Source organism: Chiloscyllium punctatum, chromosome 39 (genome assembly GCF_047496795.1).
Source record: "Chiloscyllium punctatum isolate Juve2018m chromosome 39, sChiPun1.3, whole genome shotgun sequence".
In the NCBI taxonomy this organism is placed as follows: Eukaryota; Metazoa; Chordata; class Chondrichthyes; order Orectolobiformes; family Hemiscylliidae; genus Chiloscyllium; species Chiloscyllium punctatum.
This window is the reverse complement of record NC_092777.1, coordinates 17,088,052-17,112,268: the sequence shown is the minus strand read 5'-3', so window position 1 is coordinate 17,112,268 and position 24,217 is coordinate 17,088,052. Positions and strand designations below refer to the sequence as shown.

At 41.0% G+C, this 24,217-nt stretch overlaps 1 protein-coding gene across 5 annotated transcripts in view; it reads left to right on the top strand.

Moving 5' to 3' along the window:
* The window catches only part of mprip (myosin phosphatase Rho interacting protein), a 441,123-nt gene that overhangs the window by 298,240 nt on the left and 118,666 nt on the right, over window positions 1-24,217 (top strand). For 3 of the 5 annotated variants that reach the window (XM_072558238.1, XM_072558239.1, XM_072558241.1), the window contains exons 9-11: window positions 9,222-9,329; window positions 13,387-13,428; window positions 15,044-15,100. In XM_072558238.1, the coding sequence (XP_072414339.1) occupies window positions 9,222-9,329; window positions 13,387-13,428; window positions 15,044-15,100 (207 nt within the window). The remainder of the gene's footprint in view (window positions 1-9,221; window positions 9,330-13,386; window positions 13,429-15,043; window positions 15,101-24,217) is intronic. The other 2 variants (XM_072558240.1, XM_072558242.1) reach the window with 1 other exon arrangement.

Here is a 24,217-nt window from a genome sequence, read left to right as displayed (position 1 = left end):
TCTCTCTCTGTCCTCTCTCTCTCTCTGTCCTCTCTCTCTCTCTGTCCTCTCTCTCTCTCTGTCCTCTCTCTCTCTCTGTCCTCTCTCTCTCTCTGTTCTCTCTCTCTCTCTGTCCTCTCTCTCTCTCTGTCCTCTCTCTCTCTCTCTCTGTCCTCTCTCTCTCTCTCTCTGTCCTCTCTCTCTCTCTGTCCTCTCTCTCTCTCTGTCCTCTCTCTCTCTCTGTCCTCTCTCTCTCTCTGTCCTCTCTCTCTCTCTCTGTTCTCTCTCTCTCTCTGTTCTCTCTCTCTCTCTCTGTTCTCTCTCTCTCTCTCTGTTCTCTCTCTCTCTCCTCTGTTCTCTCTCTCTGTTCTCTCTCTCTCTCTGTTCTCTCTCTCTGTCCTCTCTCTCTCTCTCTGTCCTCTCTCTCTCTCTCTGTCCTCTTCTCTCTCTCTCTGTCCTCTCTCTCTCTCTCTGTCCTCTCTCTCTCTCTCTCTCTGTCTTCTCTCTCTCTCTCTCTCTGTCTTCTCTCTCTCTCTCTCTCTGTCTTCTCTCTCTCTCTCTCTCTGTCTTCTCTCTCTCTGTCTTCTCTCTCTCTGTCTTCTCTCTCTCTGTTCTCTCTCTCTGTTCTCTCTCTCTGTCCTCTCTCTCTCTCTGTCCTCTCTCTCTCTCTGTCCTCTCTCTCTCTCTGTCCTCTCTCTCTCTCTGTCCTCTCTCTCTCTCTGTCCTCTCTCTCTCTCTGTCCTCTCTCTCTCTCTGTTCTCTCTCTCTCTCTCTGTCCTCTCTCTCTCTCTCTCTGTCCTCTCTCTCTCTCTGTCCTCTCTCTCTCTCTGTCCTCTCTCTCTCTCTGTCCTCTCTCTCTCTCTGTCCTCTCTCTCTCTCTGTCTCTCTCTCTCTCTCTCTCTGCTCCTCTCTCTCTCTCTCTCTGTCCTCTCTCTCTCTCTCTCTGTCCTCTCTCTCTCTCTGTCCTCTCTCTCTCTCTGTCCTCTCTCTCTCTCTGTCCCTCTCTCTCTCTCTGTCCTCTCTCTCTCTCTGTCTCTCTCTCTCTCTGTCCTCTCTCTCTCTCTGTCCTCTCTCTCTCTCTCTGTCCTCTCTCTCTCTCTCTGTCCTCTCTCTCTCTCTCTGTCCTCTCTCTCTCTCTCTGTCCTCTCTCTCTCTCTCTGTCTCTCTCTCTCTCTCTGTCCTCTCTCTCTCTCTCTTGTCCTCTCTCTCTCTCTGTCCTCTCTCTCTCACACCCCTTTGATCTTTTTCACCCCCCAGTGCTGTATCCAACTCCTTGAAATTGTACAATGTTTTGAGCTTGACTGTTTTCGATGGATTGCATAGACTCACTAATCTCTGACTGAAGAAGTTTCTTGTCATCGTGGTCCTAAACACTATGCTCCTTTTCCTTTTAGATTATTACTTATGCTTCTGGACTTAACCACCATTGGTAAATCCTTCCTGCATCTATCCCCTGTCTAGTCCTGTTTGAATTTCATAGATTTATATGAGATTCTCTGCAATTTTTCTGCAGATTTGTTCCTCTATATCCTTTCCACTAGTTTGTGGTGTGTGAACTTTTCTGAACAATGTAACCGTCTCCATTCTATTCCTTCAAACTCTGTTCTCCTCAAACCCTCTGAGACTCCTATTTTCTCCAACATTCCAATGCCCTCCTTGACCATACTGCTACTTCTCCTCTTTCCCTTCCTTTTCTATCTTTCCTAACATCTTATACCCAGAAGTATTTAATATCCAGTCTTGTCTTTCATTCCAGATTTTTTTTTTCACCACAGCATCTCATTTGGGCTTCAAGGTAGCTCAGTGGTTAACACTATGCCTCACAGCGCCAAGGACCCGGTTACAATTCCAGCCACGGATGACTCTGTGGAATTGGCAAACTCTCCCTGTGTCACTGAGTTTCCTCCAGGTGCTCCGGTTTCCACCCACAGTCCAAAGATATGCGGGCTTTGTTCAGGGGTGTGTCGGTTAGATGCATTAGTCAGGGGAAATGTAGAGTAACAAGGTCAGGGAATGTGTCTGGGCGGGATAGTCTTCGGAAGGTTAGTGTGGACTTGTTGGGCCTAATGGTCTGTTTCCACAATGTACGGTTTATATGAATTTCCACATGGCAGTCTGTATCTGTAACTTCCCAACCTTATGCACGATACTTTGTCCATAAATGCATGAAGGCATTGACTGTGTTTGGACTTAATGTCTTTCTCCCTTTTTTCTTTCTTATTTTGTTGCTGTGTCAGCTGTATTGCCAAGTATTTTGCAAACACTGATGTTTTCCTCTGCTAATCTCTCTTGGTTCCCATGCTACTTGCCCTTCCTTGATCCTGGTCTCAATATTTCCAAATGGCAATCTGTAACTTTAACTCGCTAGCTTTGTTCACTATACTTCGTGCATTCATATGTATGGATGTTAACTCAGTTTTGGACTTCATTTCTTTCTCCCTTGTTCCAACTGCATAACTTGCTACTCGCTGTCCTATTACCAGTTGTATTTCCAAGTACTTTTTGTGAACTCTGCTTTTCTTTTCTATTATTTTCTCTTAGTTCCCACACTCCTGCCAAGTTAGTTAAAGCCTTCCAAACAGCATTAGCAAAGCGTCCCACAAGAAACTCAGTCCCAACTCTGTTCAGGAGCAACCTGTCCAGCCTGTGTAGGTGACATCTTCCCAGAGTCTGATCAAGGAATCTTACGCTCTCCCTCCTCCTCCTCCTCCATCATTTCAGTTATGCATTCATCTGCTTTATGTTGCTATTTCTGTATCCCCTTGCACATGACACAGGGAAAATTCTGGAGATCACTGCGTTTGAGGTTCTGCCTGCTAGCTTCTACCAAAGTCCCTAAATTCTGATTTAGGTCCAATAGTCCTTTTTGTCATGATCATTAAGGATCTATGTTCATCCAGAAACTGGTTTTATTTACTAGGGTCATTTTTTTAACTGGAAAGGTGACCTCCATCTAGTCCAGCAAATAGTTCATTGATTAAGGGCAAAAGATACTGCTCAGCACGTCGCACTATGTTAATGGTAACCTAAAATCATTGCAGATATGTGCAAGATCCATGTTTCTTCATCACTGGTATCATAGATATGGAAAAAGTGAGTACTGCAGATGCTGGAGATCAGAGTCAAGAGTGTGGTGCTGGAAAAGCAGAGCAGGTCAGGCAGCATTCGAAGAGCAGGAGAATTAACATTCCAGGCAAGCGCCCTTCATCAGGAATGAGGCTTGTGAGTCGAGGGGATACAGAGACAAATGGGAGGGTTTAGGGCTGGGGGAAAGGTAGCTGAGAGTACGATAGTTCGATGGAGGTGAGGGTAATGGTGATAGGTCGGAGAAGAGTGTGGAGTGGATAGGTAGGAAGGAAGATAGACAGGTCATGAGAGCAGTTCGAGTTGGAAGGTTGGACCTGGGATAAGGTGGGGCGGGTGGGCGGGAAAATGAGGAAACCAGTGAAGTCCACATTGCCGTGTAGTTGGAAGGTCCCAAGGTGGAAGATGAGATGTTCTTCCTCCTGGTGTCAGGTGGTTAGGTTCTGGCGATGGAGAAGGCCCAGGACCTAAACGTGGAGTGGAGTGGGAGTGGGAGGAGGAGTTGTAGTGTTCATTCATGGGGCAGTGGAGTTGACTGGTGCAGGTGTCCCAGAGGTGTTCTGTGAAGTGCTCTGGAAGTAAGCATCATATCTTCCCAATGTAGAAGAGACTGCTTTAGGAGCAATGGATACAGTAAATGACACGTGTGGAAGTGCAGGTAAAACTCTGATGGATGTGGAAGGCTCCTTTGGGGCCTTGGACGGAGGTGAGGGGAAAGGTGGTGCAGGTTTTGCAATTCCTGTGGTGGCAGGGAATGTAGGCAGGAGGGGAGGGTGAGTTGATGAGGGGCGTGGACCTGACGAGGGAGTTGCGGAGGGAATGGTCTTTACGGAAAGCAAATGGAGTGGGGAGGGAAATATAGCTCTGGTAGTGGGGTCCGTTTGTAGGTTGCGGAAATGGCGGAGCATGATGTGATATATATGGAGGTCGGTGGGTAGGTGGTGAGGACTGGGGGGTTCTGTCCTTGTTGTGGTTGGAGGGATGGGGTTCGAAGACTGAGGTGCGGGAAGTGGATGAGATGCGCTGGAGGATACTATTGACCATGTGGGAGGGGACATTATCTTCGAAATGGCCCAATCTCGCTCATTTATAGTTGTAAAGATTCTCATGTTGACTAGCCTCTCTAATTTTGCATTGACCTTTGGTCTAATTCATAAGGCACTCATCCAGCATTGCAACATTTTGTTCAATTCTCATTCTTGATTTTCAATTTGACAGAGATCTTTTCCATGCCACTCAAAATAATGTTTTTTTAAATTTGTGATCGATCGATCTCTGAATCTGGCAAATGATTTACTTCAGCCCAGTTGAGATGTTCTTTCTACTAAGACTAGAAAACTTCCTGTGGTAATGTGTAAGGACAAACCTTCAGACTCACTGCAACTGATAATTCACATTGATACAAACTCTTAGGGTATCACTTTGCCTGTATACAGTCTTAGTCCAGTTTTTGAGGGTTGTAGCACAGTGTGACTGCTCCTCGTGATGGGCACACATTTCGGTGAAGCCATTGCTTCGGTGTGTCCACCTCCATTGTTTGTGGTTTACCCAGTGGTTTACCCAGTGTCAGTTGGTGTTGCCAGTACTGGCTGATATCTTTAATAACATATCCTTTTTGGACTGAGGGTCCAGACTTTTCCCCTGAGTAGACTTTTTTCTACTTTTTTTTAACTCTCTTTTTGGTTTCTGTTTGCTCTATGTTACCATGTTTCTTCTTCAAACACATCCATTCAGTGTGCCCATTTTTTTCCCCATACTGCTTTGTTCATGCAATTTATTGTTGCATGACCTGTTTTACCACAATAACAGCTCTGAGTCTATATTGGCACTCATCTCTCCATTGCCATTTTGTGAATTCTCATGCTCTATCTTTTCTGTTTAGTTTCCTTGGCTGGTAGTTCCGTCAAAGTGCTATGAACTTGGAAAGAGATTCACCGTCATGCTCGTTTTTAGTAAAATCTGAACGTTTCCACAATCAACAGTAGTTTTGGTGAAAAATGGTTCTGTAGGATTTGTACCATTTATAAAGAGTCATAGGGGTTTACAGCTTGGAACTAGACTCTTTGGTCCAATTCGTCCATGCCGACCAGATATTCAAGATAAATCCGTTCCCATTTGCCAGCATGCAGCCTATTTTCCTCTAAATCCTTCCTATTCCTATATCTATCCAGATGCATTTTAAATGCTGTAATTGTACTTCATCTGGCAGCTCACTCCATACACGCACCACCCTCTGCATGAAAAAGTTGTCCCTTGGGTCCCTTTTAAATTCCTTCTCACCTTAAACCTATGCCCTCTGGCTCTGGACTGCCCCACCCCAGGGAAAGATCTTGTCTATTTACCCGATCCATGCCTTTCGTGATTTTATAAACCTCTAAGGTCACCCCTCAGCCTCCGACAGTCTAGGGAAAACAGCCACAGCCTATTCAGCCTCTCCCTTTAGCTCAAACTCTCTAACCATGGCAACATCCATGTAAATCTTTTCTGAACCCTTTCAGATTTCACAACATTCTTCCAAAGGAGGGAGACCAGAATTGCATACGGTATTCCAAAAGTGGCCTAACCAATGTCCTGTACAGCCGTAACATGACTTTTCAACTCCTATACTCAATGTATGACCGATAAAGGCAAGCATACCAAACGCCACCTTCACTATACTATTTCCCTGCGACTTTCAAAGAACTATGAACCTGCACTCCAAGGTCTCTTTGTTCAGCAACGCTCCCCATTAAGTGTATACGTCGTGTCCTGATTTGCCTTTCAAATATGCGGCACGTCATATTTATCTCCATTAAACTCCATCTGCCACTCATTGGCCCATCTGATAGAGATCCCATTGGACTCTGAGGTAACTTCTTTGCAGTCAACTTCATAATTTTTGGAAGCTGGCTTTTCTGGCTGCACCAGACTCCTCAGTGTGTGATTAATTTTCCAGCCATAATACTAAGGAATGCAGGGACAATTATATCTGTTTCAATTTTGTTAGCTTGAAGAAAATAATGGAATCTCTCTGTGGAGGAGTTCCAGCTCTCTCTCCATCGTAAAGTCCTACAATGCCAAACATTTCCCACTTTCTAAAATGGAAAGCGCCTGATAGCACCGTGTACCACAAAAGATTTAGCACTACCTTGTTTCTCCCCATTTAAAATCAGATATTCCTGAGATGGTCTGTTTTCTTTGAACTTACACTTGTATTCAACTGTTCAGGAAGGAAAGTTAGATTAAGCTCTTTCCTGTCTAAGATGGCTAGTGGCACTATCCTATCCTTAAAGTGGTAGTCCACCATGCTTGCGCAAATATATTATGCTCAGAGTAAGGAATTATAGAGTCATACAGCATGGAAACAGACCCTTTGCTCCAACTCGTCCTCATCGATCAGACATTGGAATCTGACCTAGTCCCATTTGGTCCATTGTCATTTAAACCCTTCCTATTCGTAAACCCATCCAGATGCTGAGTTGCTCATTTAATGTAGGAAGGAGAAGGACTTTCTTGTCTGAAGGTAGTCAATCAATGGATTCTTTACTGCAGAAACCTGTCAAGCTGGTTCATTCAGTATATTCGAGGCGGAAAGATTTTTCTTCAGTCAGAGAATCAAGTGTTCTGGAGAAAAGGAAGGAACGTGGAATTGGGTATTAGCAGATCAGTCATGATCTCCTATAATGGTGGAGCAGAGTCAGTGTGACAAACAGCCTGCTTCTGTTCCTACATCTTATGTTCTCAGATCTCGAATGTCAAGGTGAGATTGTTGGATTCTTTCGTGTTGGAGATGTTCATTGTCTGACACTTGTGTAGCATGAATGTAACTTGCTACTTATCCGCTTTTATTTGGCTTTCAATGTTTAATGGTTCGAGTCAAATGTGGTTCTTTGATGCCTTCAACAGTTGTTTTACATTTCAAATTTCCAGCATGTGCAATACTTTGCTTTTGTTTTACTACTAAGCAGTGGTTGTCTTTTTTACAAAGATGTAGGTATACCATGAAAATTAATTGGAGCTGAGTTATGGAAGTAGTTTCTTGGAATGTTTTGCTGTAAATAGGCTTGGGCATAGTTGGGCTATGGAATTGTTAATATGGTCTGTAGTTATGTTTGACAACAAACATCAAATAACAGAATATTGTTTATAGCCCTGGGGCTTGATGTCTCTGTTTTTCATTAATACAACGCTTTACGTTCTTCCCTGACTTAAATACTAATGTATACTAGATTTTGTTCCAATAATTGAACCATGAGCGTTTCTAGACCCTGTTCAGATTAAAAAATTGAGCTTTTAAATACATGTATCCATCCCTTTTAAAGCAATGTTTTTTCATCGTTTAAAGTATTTTATGAACTTATGACCCAAACGTCTGGTGCCAACATGCATGGAGGAATGCAAGCAAGTAGGCTATCAGGTTTTGTTTCTCACCTTTTCAAGAACCATGCCAGAGAATGGTTGAGATACTGGGTCTCCAGGGCAAAGGACTAAATGAACATTTGTCCTGAAGTGAGCCTTGGCATTATTGTGGTTAGTATAATCATAATAGATTTTAATGACTGAGTGAAATTGATTTTTAAAAAAACAAAAATCCCCAGAAGTAACTGGTTGTGTGTCGTGAGCACATATATCCTTTTCTGTAACTTTATTTTTTCCATTTTCTATTCACTCTACTAGGCCCAAGCACAAAGTAACCATCTGTTTAAGTTTCATATTCTTGCATCAGTTTTAAAAATAAAAATCCAGTTCAAACTGTGTCTCAAAATGGCAAGTGGCATGAGCTGAGTGATCAACAATACAGCTCATTGATGGGCCAGAATTGTTTTTCCTTCTGTAGTGAAAAATTTTATAGCAACAAGTGCTCATTTTTAAAATCTGATCCTTTGACAAAATATTTTTTAAACTCTTCTGTACATTCTACAGATTTGACAAGTTGTTCTGCCACAATGCACGTTTCGTTAAAGAGAATTCGCTGTCATGCGATTGATGAGTTGGGGACACTGTTTCTGAAGCGTGAATTAGTGATAATGCAATTCGGGCCCCATTAGTTTAAATGGTGCTACTATTATGTGGTTTTCTTATAACACGGGATTGCAGAAGAACAGAATTAACATGTTATAGCAGAATTGACTGCACTTTAGTTTATGGAACAGATAACATAGTAGAAGCAGTCTAACTCTGAAATTTGAGAACCTCCGCAGAGTTTGATAAGGATAGGAACTATTTACTTGTGCACTTAGTTTATTTTTGTATAGATTGCACAATTGTATTCTGAATTCCATTGTGGTCCACTGTTTAGAGGGAATAATATAATTTGAACAAGTCACAATATCGTGCAGTTGTTAATTGCTTTTGTAAATTTAGTTCTTAATTCCATGTCACTTCCAATTTTCTGTTTTGGCAAGTGTCCACTGAGTTGATTATAATTATCATTGTCAAGTATATCCTGTTATGTCCTGCTGTGTGAGATGACCTTTGACCTTATTGAGCAACAAAGAGTGCAGTGAACTCTGGCTAAAAATAAAAAAATGTATTTTCCTACTTTGTGATTGTCAAGTTAATGTAACTGAATCAAAATTACAGGACCATTTGGCTTGTTAAAGTCAGCAGGCCTGAAACGCTCATTAATGTGACTTTCAAGCTGTTCACCTGCCATTAAATAAAGTTCCAGATGGTTAATGCAGCAGGCAAAAACACTTCAAATTTTCAGAAGATCTATTTTTGCAGGGTCTGAGTATTTTAATGGGCTGGGTTTGTTCTTAACTGGGGTTACTTATTATTATTATTATTATTATTTCCTGTGTTGATGAGGCACTATTACATTGCAAAGTTCTCATTCAATGCTTCTCCTGCTACTTGTCAAAAAGAGTGGTGGGGACTTGTAATTGCTCCTGAAGTGCTGCCACCTGTCCAAATTGATTGTATAGGCATATGCAAATTTTTAAAGGGATCACCTTCCTAGATTTTAGCCTCCCTTTCCCTGCAGAAGACAGTAGATCTGAATTGAATGGAAACTATTTTTTTTAAAGTGTAAGATTCTTTGTAATCCTGATTTTATTCAGATGTACAGAAATGGGGTGTAATGAAGTTTTGGTAGAGGAATTGTCATTTTTTTAAAGTCATGAATGGACATTTCAATTGATGCTATATTTTGTTTTAACTTGATACTTTCCTTTTAGGAAATGAAAAAGAAACCTGTCAGAGAGCAGCGTTTTCATTCTTCTGCTATACCACCTCTTCGGCGGGCAAAATCCCTTGACAGAAGAACAACGGAATCCATTATGACGGTAAAACTGTTGTTGTTTTAGCATTTCAGTTTGTAATTTTTATATATATCATCCTATTATATTGCAGAAATTACAATCAGAAATCGGACTAAAATTTCTCCATCAATTCAGAGTTTATCCAGTTAGCAGTGATTAGTCCAGATCAAGAAGTACTCTTGCCTCCAATCATGTAATGTACCCAGTTAACTAATGTTAGCTTGAATAGTTGTAGATTTTTCTATATAATTGGTTTCAGTGTCCTTTGATTCAAGAATGGAAAAAAATATTAAAGTCCCATGCTATCCATTGACCTTTTTAAGAGAGTGTGCATGCATGGGCAGAATCTACATCGCCTGTGATCCCAATGTTTTTGAATAGTCTGACGCATATGACCACCACCACTTGAAAAAGGTGTTGGAGGATAGCCAGAATCTCTGAATCCTTACTCCTGCACAAGAAAGTTTTCATACACAGGAGGAGAAGAGAAGATTGATAAACGTAAAACGTTGATGAGTGAGCATTGCAATGGTTTTTTTAATGTTATTGCCTAGATAGCATTGTTTCATTGTCAGAACATATTTTTTAGATTTATTGTGAAAAGAAGCACTAAGTAGCATGATTATAAGAAAAATCCAATGATTATGGATTAAATACATTTCCACAGCTCTCTATCCAACCTACCCAAAGCAGCAAGACAAGGATTTAGGGAAATCTTACTGATCTCTTAATAGAATGTATGTATCTGCTATTAATGCAGAAAGAAGCATGGAATGCAGTTTGGCAATATGTCGCACTGCTATGCTGTGTATTCTGGAATTAGATCAAGTTGATTGTCCATGCAACAAGCTTGCATTCTGGATCATTACACTTGTTAAATATTTTAAGAAAGCGAGCTTTAAAAATATTTCTAGCATCTGGTTGAGGTTCTGGATGTATGTTTGCTCATTGAACTGGAATGTTTGTTTGCAGACGTCCCGTTACCATACTAGGTAACATCAGTGAGCCTCTGAAGCACTGGTGTTAGTGACCCCGCTCTCTATTTGTGTTTAGGTTTCTTTGGGTTGGTGTTGTCATTTTATGTGGTGATGTAATTTCCCATTCTTTTTCTCAGAGGGTGGTAAATTGGGTCCAAGTTGATGTCTGTCTGAGTTGGTGTTCCAGTTGGAATGCCATGTTTCCAGTAATTCGCATGCATGTCACTGGCTCATTCTAAGATGGATGTGTTGTCCCAGTCAAAGTGGTCTCCTACTTCATCTATATGTAAGAATACTAGTGAAAGTGGGTCATGTCTTTGTGGATAGTTAATGTTCATGTATCCTGGTGGCTAGTTTTCTGCCCGTTTGTCCAATGTAGTGTTTGTTACAGTTCTTGCAAGGTATTTTGCAAGATTGACATTCCAACTGGAGCTCTATCAACGAATACATCAACTTAGACCCCATTTACCACCCTCTGAGAAAAAGAACAGGAAACGGCGTCACCAACCCAAGGAAACCTAAACACACAAATAGAAAGTGAGTCACTAACATCAGTGCTTCACTGGAGGCTCACGAATGATGTTACCTAGTCTGGTGACGAAACGTCTGAAAATGAACCTTCCAGCTCAGCGAGCAAATTTACATCTATTTTCAGATTAAGCTCTCGTGAATGATCTGGATAACTGCTGTTATGTATTTCTCATCCACATGCTGCACTCAGTAACGACATCCGAAAACTCAGTGCCAATTTCCACATAAATGCTGATGACACCAGCTCTACCTCAACATCATCTTTCTCACTCTAACATTGTCTCTAAATTGTTAGGCTGCTCGTACAACAGCCAGTATTAGATGGGTTGAAAATTCCTCCAGTAAAATGTTAGGAAGACTGAACCTTTACTTCCACCACAAACCTTCCTTAGCCAATGCCTCCATAACTATCCTTTGCAGTTGCTTAAGGCTGAACTAGATTGTTCATAGCCTTCATGTTCTGTTTGACTGAGCTTCCAACTACATGCCACATAGTGACAAAACTGCTGCTTACTACCTTGATAGTGTTGCCTAAGTCGTCCATCCTGCTCAGCCTGTTTGCTGCTAACAATTTTATGCCTTCCTATCTCTGGCTTTGGCTGTTCCAACACATACTTGGCTGGCCTCTATCTTCCAAATCAGCTCATCTTGAAGCTCTGCTGTATGTGTCATAATTCACACCAAGTTCAGTTCAGCCGTCATAAGTAATGATGTGAAGGTGCCTGTGTTGGACTGGGGTGGATACTTCACATGACGAAGGGGCAACACTCCAAACGCTTATGATATCATATAAACATGTTGGACTCTCACCTTGAACATCTCTAATTCGTGCAATCTTGTCCAGCTCAACAATCGTTCAAAATATCTGCAATCCTCCAAATCTGGCCCTGAATATCTCCAATTTTAATTGTTGCAGTGCCGATTGCTATGCTTTCAGCTGCTGAAGCCCAAACTTCTGGAGTTCCCACTCTATCTGTCTCCTTTTAAGACTTTTTTTGTTTAAAACTTACTCCCATGCCCAAACCTTAAGGTCAACTACCCTAACACCCCTAATAGTAACTGTGTGCCATATCTTGTTTAGGCCTCCGAATGGCAACTTGGGACGTTTTTGGTACTTTCAAAAATGCTGTTATAAATACCAAGTATTATTGCTTGATAAGGATGACATATAGAATATAGTAAATAAATGTCGACCAGCCAAGGCAACTCATTTTTCAATTGGGAGCCATGAACCAGGTTTGCTGAGGAGGGGCAACTTGCTACTCCAGCCCTTCCTTTATGATAGAAGGGAGCTATATATCAAGCAGCACTTCAAACTGATATCCTGTTTTATTGTGTGTGTTGCTCGGTAGGTTATTCCTCATTCAAGAAGCAGGACACGACCAATTTCCATACGTAATACGCATTATAATAGAATTGTCTTTCTGTGATTCTAATTGTGATTTGAAATTATTTTAAGTGTGCATTTGAGAATCCTGGGCCTTTCAGAATTATTTACTGCATCATTTATATTATATCTAAAACAGTCACTGTTACAATTCAGTTTTCTCTACTGTAGAGTTCTTTTCGCAGTAGTGCAAACTTTCACATTACCTCTTCACCAGAATTGTATACATAGGACAAAGACCAATATTATAATAATATGGGTTAATCTTAAAATAACTTTCATTGGTGCGCTTCCTGATTGACACACATTATTAGTGCGGAAATTATTTCTGAAATTGAATCTGGTACGTCTCCTTTTAACCAATACTGGATGTTGCGGCTTTGTCCTTGTTGTAGGTTTTGCTACATTAATATTGCAGATTTATCATGTAATTAAGGTTCAGATATTTACAAGTTTAACCTCCAAAAGATAATGCATTAATCATTTTAGGAATGATGATCTGATCTAGTTTGCTAAATGTCTACATCACCATTAGCCATTAATAATTTATAATGTTGAAAGTCCTATGTTCAGAAGGTTTGAGCAGGAAGTGACCATTAAAGCCTTTTTAATATGCTTGAGTCTTATCCCAATGTATTTGTCAGCAGTCGTTATCCAGTAATGAGAACTGAGTACCTGACCAAAAATGCCTGACTTTCTTTTCCTCTCTGGGAGGCAGCATAAAAATGGTTGATTCCTGTGGCAAAAGAATGAGGATAATTGGCGATAGAAATTAGGCCTCATAGAAGATTCTCAAGGAGCTTGACAGGGAAAACCCTGAAGTTTATTCCTGAGGAACCTGGGATGGGAAGAGGGAGGAGGCAGATGCACACTCTCAAGATGAGGCATTCTCAATTAGGACTGAAATGAGAAATTTATTAAACACGGAATCTTTAAAATGTTTCACTCTAGCAATCTGAATGTGCTTCATTATTAATTATATTCACCACTGAGCTTGATTAAACTTTTGATCTCTTTGGAGATCAAGGGAGATGGAAAGTAGGCAGGAAAATGGGGTTGAGGTAAAAGTTCAGTCATGACCGTATTAAGTGGCAGAGCAAGCTCAAGGGAATGAATTATCTATACCTGCTCCCATTTCTTATGTTCTTGTCTTCTCCTCTTTTCCATTCATTTGCCCTGCTCGCAGTCTGCATGGCTCAAAGATTTTACATCCAGACCAGTGGGCGAGGTAAATTTTGTCCTTTTGAATGCATGTTCTATATGTGCATGTCTGTATATGTGGACAAGATTAAATATAAATGAAAAAGTTGTAGTTCTGCACAAACTAGCATTTTGTCTGAGCTTGCATTGAAATTCACCTTCAAGCTTTACTATGTTAAAGGTAATATACCAATGCAGTTTATGTTTCCCTATTTATCAGATCGATACTTTCAAATTCAGTCAGAAACAGCTTTTCAGTAACAAAGCGTACTCTTATGTTTTCGTGAAACTATAGATGGACTAGTCTCAAACTTTCAAATATAGCTACAACAAATAAAACCTTATGCCCATACTGTTAGGGGATGTGTAAATTAGGTACATTAGTCAGGATAAATGTATTGGGTTGGGCAATGGTGTGGGCTTGTTGTGCCAAAGGGCTTCTTTCCACCCTGGAGGGGTTCTGTGATTCACTGACTTGTAAAATAGGCTCAGCTATTCAAGATTTCTTTGATCAATTACCTTTCAAAGTTTGTATCCTCAGTCATTTTTTTTAAAAAATGCCAATTTTTGTTCATTGTTGAAGCTACATGTTGCACTCCCTGTACAACTCTGCGCATCCCAATTTCAATTAATGCATGAGAAAGAGTTTATTAGAAAATTGTGGGATTTAATTCTTTTGTATTTATCAATATTAAAATTAAACTAACCATCAATGCAGCAAAAAGCACTTGAAAAGACATATGAGCTCGATGTTTCAAACATAAAACAGGGATGGATGAAATACGGGAAGCAGATTATTTAGCTTGGGCCATGTTTTGAAGAATATGAATTTAAAATTAATAAATATCAACATTAGTGTAATTAGACTCCATCCCCCAACAAAAAGGTGGGACATATGACATCAAAAACAGCTAACGTTTCTTAACTCTTTTTAAATATAAACTGAATAAATATTTGTTCATGAATAAAGTTAAAGGGATGTTCGGTATTATATAGGTTTCCTGTGAAATTCAATTGTTAGCATCAAATAAAGCATATTGTAATGTTAACTTAATTGGCTTGGTGTTTATAAAGTTCCTTTGAGAATGGGGGGAAGATCATGTGTAAGTTTCAAGTGTGTTTCTCTTGACATGGAAGATGCATTTATGCAGTATCTCATTACATCCTTAAAATTTGATGAGGTACTGTATAATTGGTTAATTGTTTTCTTGAAGTATAATTAGTCATGTAGGTAAATATGACAACCAGTTTGTACACAGCAAGCTCTTAAACAGTAACGGAAAGAAATATTTTACAGAACACTAAGAGCTCCCTACTCTCTTCCTTGCTTTGGAAACATTGATCATATATACAGGTAGACAAAGACTTGAATTCAAAGCATCACTTTCAATAATGTACTTTTAATAGTTCTGTTGCTAAATGTAAATTATGCATTAAAATCCTGAACTGCCTTTTGAATGCTGAAGTTTGACTCCGAAGTAGGAATGCTGTGAACTGAGCCATACTGACATTTTTTAAGTTGAAATTATTTACCCTGCTCAGGTAATGAAATGTGGACATTAAGCAAGTTGTTTGTTATACATGGAGAATGAATTAAAGTGGTTGGCATTGTTTTTGCTAATATTCACCCTTTTTTTTTTTAGCCGGATCTCCTGAATTTTAAGAAAGGGTGGATGGTGAAGCTCGATGAAATGGGTCAGGTAAAAATAATTCTATTTATTTTACACATTGTTCGCGCATTCATTGTTGATGAAAGGTTACTTTAAGATGGAGGACAGGAAAAATCCAGGAGCAGCAATTACTGTTTTATGTGCTGTTGCATTGTTTTGGAATTTTGGAAAAGAAAATTTAAAACAACAGTTTTAAAAGGGAGATGAACAAACAAAGGAAGCACATGGTGAGGTCAGTGCAGGAGAGAGAGAAAGAAACTGACACCGCAGTGAACTTGTACAGTTACTGCCTTTGCTGTTTGAATTCATGTATCGCTGGACATTTGGAGTGCATCTGAGAAAATTAACAAACAGTGAAATTCACAACTGATCTTGGAGGAGCTGTTCGGGTGAAGTTCACAGCACAGAAGCAGATAAGTGTATTGTTTTTAAGTGTGATCTACAGAAAGTCTGCAGTAGTGAGTAGAGTGGGTTCTTTCTTGATTATATGTTTTTTGAGATAAGTCTCTTGATTCAACTTAAAATATAAGCCATAACTATTAATTTAACCTGGGGCAGTGTTTTGTAGAGGAATAAGACGGTGTTATTTTCTGGGTCTGTAAATTGTGAAGGAGCAAAAATGGCCTTTAGTAGAGTGGTATGCGCTTCTTGTCAGATGTGGGAGTTCAAAGAGAGTCTGAGGGTTACTGCGGTTTATATCTGCCATAAATGCTGTTGATTGCGAATCTTATCAGATCGAATCGATCAATTGGAGAGACAGTTAGAAGCAATGAGGAATTAGCAACAGCAACAGTATGTGATGGATGGCAGTTATAGAAAGAGGGAAAAGTCTCAGATACAGTCACATAGAGTAACTCCAGGAAAGGTAAGAGAGATAAGCAGCTAGTGCAGGAGTCTTCTGTGGCTATACCCATTTCAAACAAGTATGCTGTTTTGGAAAATGCAGGGGTGATGGATTCTAAGGGGAACGTAGCATGAACAACCAAGTTTCTGGTATTGAGACTGGCTCTAATAAAACAAGGGATACGTTGGGTTCCAAGAGATCAATTGTGTTAGGGGACTCCAGTCTGAGGTACAGACAGATGTTTCTGTGGCCAGCAGTGAAAAATCAGAATGGTGTGTTGTTTTCCTGGTGCCAGGATCAAGGACCTCTGAGAGGGTACAGAATGTTCTCAAGGGGGAGAGGCCAGTAAGAAGTCATTGTCCACACTGGAACAAATGACATAGGAAGGGAAAAAGTTGAGTTTCTGAAGGGAGATTAGAGAGTTAGGCAGGAATTTAAAAAGGAGGTCCTTGAGAGTAGTAATATCTGGATTACTCCCAGTGCTATGAGCTAGTGAGGGCAGGAATAGGAGGATAGAGCAGATGAATGCATGGCTGAGGAGCTGGTGTTTGGGAGAAGGATTCATATTTTTGGATCATTGGAATCTCTTTTGGGGTAGGAGTGACCTGTACAAGAAGGACGGTTTGCACCTAAATTGGAAGGGGACAAATATACTGGCAGGGAGATTTGCTAGAGCTGCTCGGGAGGATTTAAACTAGTAAGGTGCGGGGTGGGACCCAGGGAGATAGTGAGGAAAGAGATCAATCTGAGACTGGTACAGTTAAGAACAGAAGAGATTCAAACAGTCAGGGCAGGCAGGGACAAGGTAGGACTAATAAATTAAACTGCATTTATTTCAATGCAAGGAGCCTAACAGGGAAGGCAGGTGAACTCAGGGCTTGGTTAGGAACATGGGATTGGGATATCATAGCAATTACAGAGACATGGCTCAGGGATGGGCAGGACTGACAGCTTAATGTTCCAGGAGACAAATGCTACATGAAGGATAGAAAGGGAGGCAAGAGAGGGGGGTGGCATTTTTGATAAGGGATAGCATTACAGTTGTGCTGAGGGAGGATCGAAAAGTTGAATTTCTAAATTGGAGAAAGGCCAATTTTGATAGTATTAGGCAAAAGCTGATTGGGGACAAATGTTCGCAGGTAAAGGGACAGCTAGAAAATGGGAAGCCTTCAGAAATAACGAGAATCCAGAGAAAGTATATTCCTGTTAGGGTGAAAGGAAAGGCTGGTAGGTATTGGGAATGCTGGATGTCTAAAGAAATTGAGGGTTTGGTTAAGAAAGAGAAGGAAGCATATGTAAGGTATAGACAGGATAGATCAAGTGAATCCTTAGAGTATAAGGGCAGTAGGAGTATACTTAAGAGGGAAATCAGGAGGACAAAAAGGGGACATGAGGTAGCTTTGGCAAATAGAATTAAGGAAAATCCAAAGAGCTTTTACAAATTAAGGACAAAAGGGTAACCAGGGAGAGAATAGGGTGCCTCAAGGATCAGCAAGGCGGCCTTTGTGTGGAGCCGCAGAAAAAGGAGGAGATAGTAAATAAGTAGTTTGCATCAGTATTTAATGTGGAAAAGGATATGGAAGATACAGAATGTAAGGAAATAGATGGTGACACCTTGCAAAATGTCCATATTACAGAGGAGGACGTGCTGGATGTGTTGAAACACATAAAAGTGGATAAATCCCCAGGATCTGATCAGATGTACCATAGAACTCTGTGGGAAGATAGGGAAGCTACGGAAGTGATTGCTGGACCTCTTGCTGAGATATTGTATCATCGATAGTCACAGGCGAGGTGCCGAAAGACTGGAGGTTGTCTAATATGGTGCCACTGTTTAAGAAGGGTAGTAAGGATAGCCAGGGTACTATAGACCAGTGAGCCTGATGTCAGTGGTGGGCAAGTTGTTGGAGGGAATCCTGAGGGACAGAATGTACATGTATTTGGAAAGGCAAAGACTAATTAGGGATAGTCAACATGGCTTTGTGTGTGAGAAATAATGTCTCGCAAACTTGATTGAGAGTTTTGAAGAAATAATGAAGAGGATTGATGAGGGCAGAGCGGTAGCTGTGATCGATATGGACTTCAGTAAGGCGTTTGAGAAGGTTCCCCATGGGAGACTGGTTAGCAAGGTTAGATCTCGCAGAATACAGGGAGAACTCGCCATGTGGATACAGAACTGGCTCAAAGGTAGAAGACGGAGGATGGTGGTGGAGGATTGTTGTTCAGACTGGAGGCCGTGACCAGTGGAGTGCCACAAGGATCAGTGCTGGGTCCACTACTTTTTGTCATTTATATAAATGATTTGGATGTGAGCATAAGAGGTACAGATAGTAAGTTTGCTGATGACACCAAAATTGGAGGTTGTTTGGACAGTGAAGAAGGTTATCTTAGATTACAACAGGATCTTGATCGAATGGGCCAATGGTCCGAAAAGTGGCAGATGGAATTTAATTCTGATAAATGCGAGGTGCTGTATTTTGGGAAAGTAAATCTTAGCAGCACCTGTACACTTAATAGTAAGGTCCTAGAGAGTGTTGTGGAACAAAGAAACCTTGGAGTGCAAGTTCATAGCTCCTTGAAAGTGGAGTCACAGGTAGATAGGATAGTGAAGAAGGCGTTTGGTGTGCTTTCCTTTATTGGTCAGAGTCTGGAGTACAGGAGTTGGGAGGCCACTGTTGGAATGTTGCATCCAATTCTGGTCTCCTTCCTATCGGAAGGATGTTGTGAAATTTGAAAGGTAGCAGAAAAGATTTACAAGGATGTTGCCAGGGTTGGAAGATTTGAGCTATGAGGAGAGGCTGAACAGGCTGAGGCTATTTTCCCTGGAGCATTGGAGGCTGAGAGGTGATCTTATCCAGGTTTACAAAATCATGAGGGGCATGGATAGGATAAATAGACAAAGTCTTTTCCCTGGGTTGGGGGAGTACAGAACTAGAGGGCATAGGTTTAGGGTGAGAGGGGAAAGATATAAAAGAGACCTAAGGGGCAACCTTTTCACACAGAGGGTGGTACGTGTATGGAATGAGCTGCCAGAGGAAGTGGTGGAGGCTGGTATAGTTGCAACATTCAAAAGGCATTTGGATGGGTATATGAAGAGGAAGGGTTTGGAGGGATATGGGCCGGGTGCTGGCAGGTGGGACTAGATTGGGTTGGGATATCTGATCGGCATAGATGGGTTGGACCGAAGGGTCTGTTTCCATGCTGTACATCTCTATGACTAGCCAGTTTCAAATCTTGAGTTGTCAAATGAATGAACTTGTGTAAAAATGCTCCAGAACTTTTGCTGTATCATGTAAAATGCTATCTGTCCAAAATTTGAAGCTACTCCCCTGCCTATTAATCTTGAATTTGTTTTGGGATGTTAATCAAAGATGCCTTGCTACAAATTGGACTTTTTCCTATAATCCTTGTTTCTATAAGCATTTGCATTCCTTACAATTAATTTGCAGATAAAACTGCTCTTCCATATGCAAGTGGTTTGCAGATTAGAAATCTTAAGGAAAATGCCAAGTCGTACAACAAGCGATTAGATTACCTACAGTTCAGTTGACATCAAAAATCATGCCGTGTCACTTTCCAGTCTTGGAAGCTCTGGTTAAGACAATTCAACTCTATTTACCATTCTCCAATGATTAAATTACCCATGTTAATATTAGGCAGGATTTGGACTAGAATCAGAGTTTGTGTTGACAAATAGCAGATTACGTGATCCAAATGTGAAACTGCTGTAAAGGTTTTGGAGGACGCTGGTAATGGAGTTCAGAGGATATAGTATCAGGACTTACTGGTGTGGGATGCTAGTAAGTGAGCCCTGCCGTTCCTGAAGTTGTCACACAAGTTAAAGATTTAAAAGTATGCAAAGTTATCCAATTTACCTGACTTTCAGATCCAAATATATAATGAGGACCTGGTTTCTATACAGAACAAGAATCCCTTCTTGTTGCAGGTGATTAAACTCGAGCTACAGGTAAACAGTTATAAATCGTTGGTATATATGCTGAGGTTTCACTCCAAAGTAGGAATGCTATGAACTGAGCTGTTTGTACAAATTAAAACTCCAATCTCATAAGAAATTCCCCCTTTTAGACAGACAGGGTTAAACAGGTTACAGACAGAAGGGAAAGACTAGAAAGCCAGTTCAGGAGTCTTTATTCCTAGGCTGAGATTTGCCAGTGCATTGCTTCAATCATCTTTCTCTGGTTTCTTTCTTTGATTAGTGAGAGTCTAAGATGGCCGATTAACATTTTTAAAAGTCTGACATGTCAGTTAAAATCTACCACGTACAACAACTGTTGCAGGAAGGATGAACTACTTTTCCTTAGGTTTAAGCCGAGTCTTGACTGCAGAAAACAGACAATTCCTGAGCTGGGAATGAGCTGAATGCTTCCATTTTCAAGTTGTTCAGTTGTCTGAGAAGCAACCACACAGTGTTGGCAGACAAAAAGGTCGCTGACACAGATAAGTGTCTTTCACCCAGAGACCAATCAATTTATTGTCACCAACAAAAGCTGTTAATACATCCCACTGCTGTAAGTCATCTGCAATTACTGTTTGTTCAAACAGTTGATTTTATCTGGTGCCTAGCCTGGGTGTAACATTACGTGCTCTTCAAAACTACAGCCACTCTTTCAAAGTTGCATTTATAAAGCAGCTTTTTCTCATTTCAGTACTCTATTTGTAAAAACACAAAACAAAAAGAGGCAGTCCTGGTGAAAGGGAAACAGATGAACATTATTGCAGCGTAACGTGTGACTATACACTTGGAAGGAAGAATAAGGAGGCAGTGTAAACTAAATAGCATGATTTTAAAGAATAGGAAGAGACCTGAGGATACCCTTTTGATTTGATTTATTTTTATCGTAAGTACCTAAGTACAGTGAAAAGTTTTATTTTCCTTGCAGCACAGACAAGTCATACCACAGAAGGACATACGATCATAGGATATTTAGACAAAGCGAGGTTATGGCTGCACAGGAGGTGCACAACAGCAAGAAATACATTAGATTTGAAATTTAGAGGGATCCATTCAGCAGTCTGCACAGAGAATGCACAGCTGCTTCCAGGGCAGTAGCGATGCACAAAGCATGTGGAAGGCCATCCCAGGTCATCACCAACCAAAGAACAGCATCACCTGATTGTGCTGGTGATGCAACCCTCCCGGATGAGTTGAATAACATTTTGTGCATGGTTTAAGGCACGTAATGACTTAGCAACAAGGAAGTCCACCTCTGCTCCCAATGACCAGGCGCTGTGTCTTAGCATGGCCGATTATGAGAAAATCCCTGTGCAGAGTCAACCCACATAAGGCTGCTGGACCAGATAACATCCCTGGCAGAGTGCTCAGACTATGGCTGTGACGTACTGGTGGATGTTCTCATGGACATCTTCAACATCTCCCTGAGCTGCGCATAGTTCCAGCATGCTTCAAGGCCACTACCAACGTCCCCATGCTGAAAACTTCTCAATGACTATTGGTCTGTTACATTTACACTCATCATGAAGTGCTTCGAGAGGTTCATGATGAAGTATATTAAGACCCTGCTGCCCCCTCACTAGACATCCTGCAATTCACGTATCGACCCAATAGCTCAACGGATGATGCCATTTCCATCACCCTCCATCTGAACCTCACCCACCTGGAGAAGAAGGACACCTGTGTCAGACTACTATTCATTGTGTTAAGTGCAGAACTAAAGACTATCATTCCTCAGCACTTGATTGGAAAGCTGAGCCTGCTGGCCCTAAATACCACCCTTTGTAACTGGATCCTGGACTTCCTGACTGGGAGACCTCAGTCCGTCTGGATTGGGAACAGCATCTCCAACACCATCACACAGAGCACGGGGGATCCCTAGGGCTGTGTGCTCAGTCCACTACTGTTCAACCTGCTGACACATGACTGTATAGCGATGCACATGTTGAATCACATCAAGTGTGCTAATGATATGACCGTAGTGTGCCTCAACGGAGAGGAGGTGCAACGGACTGGTGCAGAGCCAACAATCTGTCTCTGAATGTGGACTAGACGAAAGAGATCGGTGTTGACTTCAGGAGGGTATGGAGGGACCACTCTCTGCTGGACATCGACGGCTCCCCTGTCGAGATCGTGAAGAACACCAAATTTATTGGCATACATCTGGCAGAGAATCTCGCCTGGACATTCAACACCAGTTCCATAGCCAAGAAAGCCCAGCAGTGTCTCTATTTTCTGTGCAGGCTGACAAAAGCCACCCCCCCCCACCCCCCTTCTCACCACATTCTACAGAGGGTTCAGTGAGAGTACTCTAAGCTGCTGCATCACTGCCTGGTTCAGGAGTTACAATCTGAGACAGTGCAAGACCCAATAACAGATAGTGAGGACAGCTGAGAGGTCTCTCTTCCCTCCATTACAGAAATTTACACCACATGCTGCATCCGAAAGGCTAAGAGCATTGTGGAATATCCCACATACCCCTCAAACTCTTCTCCCTCCTGCATGTGGCAGAAGATACCAGAGCATTTGGTCCAATACACTGTAACTTCTGTGTTTTGCACTTGCGTGCTTTATGCCATGTACGATTGTGTAGTTTGTGCTGCAGCACCCTCGGTCCTGGAGGAACACTGTTTCGTTTACTGTATCAGTTGTATATGGTAGAAATGACAAATAAAATTCTATTCTACTCCACTGTACAAATAATTGTTGGGCTTGAACCTGTTTATACATGTGTTTAAGCTTCTGCACCTTCCTGATGGAAGAGTATGTTACTCTGGGTCGGAGGAGTCTCTGATGTTGGCTGTCTTTCTGCGGCAACGAGAAGTATAAATGGAGTTCGTGGATAGAAGGTTGTTTTCTGTGATGGTCTGGGCTGTGTTCACAACTTTCTTTTGTCTCTTGTGGTCCTCGGTAGAGCAGTTGCAGTACCAAGGCATTATGTAGCCAGAATACATTCTATGGTGCATCTGTTCATGCTAAATTTCTGAAGCCTGCTGAGGAAAAAGAGGTGTTATTTCACTGCTTTGACCGTTCCATCTATGTGGGAGGGCCAGGACATATTGTTGATTATCGTCACTCCTAGGAACCTGACGCTCTCGACACTGTCCGTTATGTAGATAGCGGCCTGTGCTCCTTTCTTCCTGAAGTCAATGATCTGTACTTTAATTTTGCTGACATTGAGGGAGAGATTGCTATCTTTACACCATGACATTTTATCTCCTTCCTGTATTCTGACTCATTGTTTGGTAGCCAACCTGCAAAAGTGGTGTCATCAGCAATGATTTAAGATTATTAACTAACGAAATCAGCAAGTGGAGAAATGAGATTTTTTAAGCAGTGAATTATGATCTGGAATGTATTAGCTCAAAAAAGTGATGAAAACCAATACAATTCCCTTTAAAATAGTAAAATTTACACAAGTCTTAAAATCAGTAGAGAGTAATTATTTAGATAACTTGTTTGAGGAACTTGTGCTAATGCAATGGTGCAAAAGATTTGAAAATCTCAACTGTCCTGATCAAAATTAGTTTGAATAATTGGTTTTCCAGCTGCTGTATTCAGTGTCCACCTTCCATTAATGTATTACAGCTACAGGAAGTTCTGCCCCAAATTGTCTGCCTTGCTTTGACAGTAACTCCAACTTCTATGAATCAGGACTAATAATATAATACTAACATTATATCACCTCTAAATTATCCTTCATGTTATGTATTCTGACTTGATAGTATGCTGTCACTGTGACTGGGTGAGTAACCTAATGTCGTCACAGGAGAAATATTAACACAAACATTGTAGTGGTTCAGCCATTAATGCCACCTTGGAGTAGTTGGGAAATAGTGATAAATGTACCTATGTCAAGATCACCTATATCCTTCAACAATTTGGCTTTTTTAAACACAAAGCTGTGGTTTGAGACAATTCAACAATTTTATTCCTAATAGCTTTCATTGCAAGCTGCAATGAAAGAACTAGGATTTAAGCTTTTTTTTTAATACCATAGCTTAAACGATGCTGCAGTTTTTGGATGTTATTGATATTATTGGCCATGAGAGAGATGAAAGCTTGAACAGTCTATTCTTCAGTTTGATTTTTATTGTGAAGATGTCAGTGGTACTGTAATGAAGGACTCCAGATGTCTTACATTTTGAGAAATCTGGCAGCAGGTTTTCTGCATGACTGCAATGGGTGAAGAGTGTCTTCATGGGTCGTTAAGTTATGAAATTATTAGAATACAGATTTTGTTTTACTTGTGGTCTTATTCTGAAAGTAATTCTAATTTTTGAGACCTAACATACAACTTTGTTATCAAAATTCAAAACATTAACTGAGT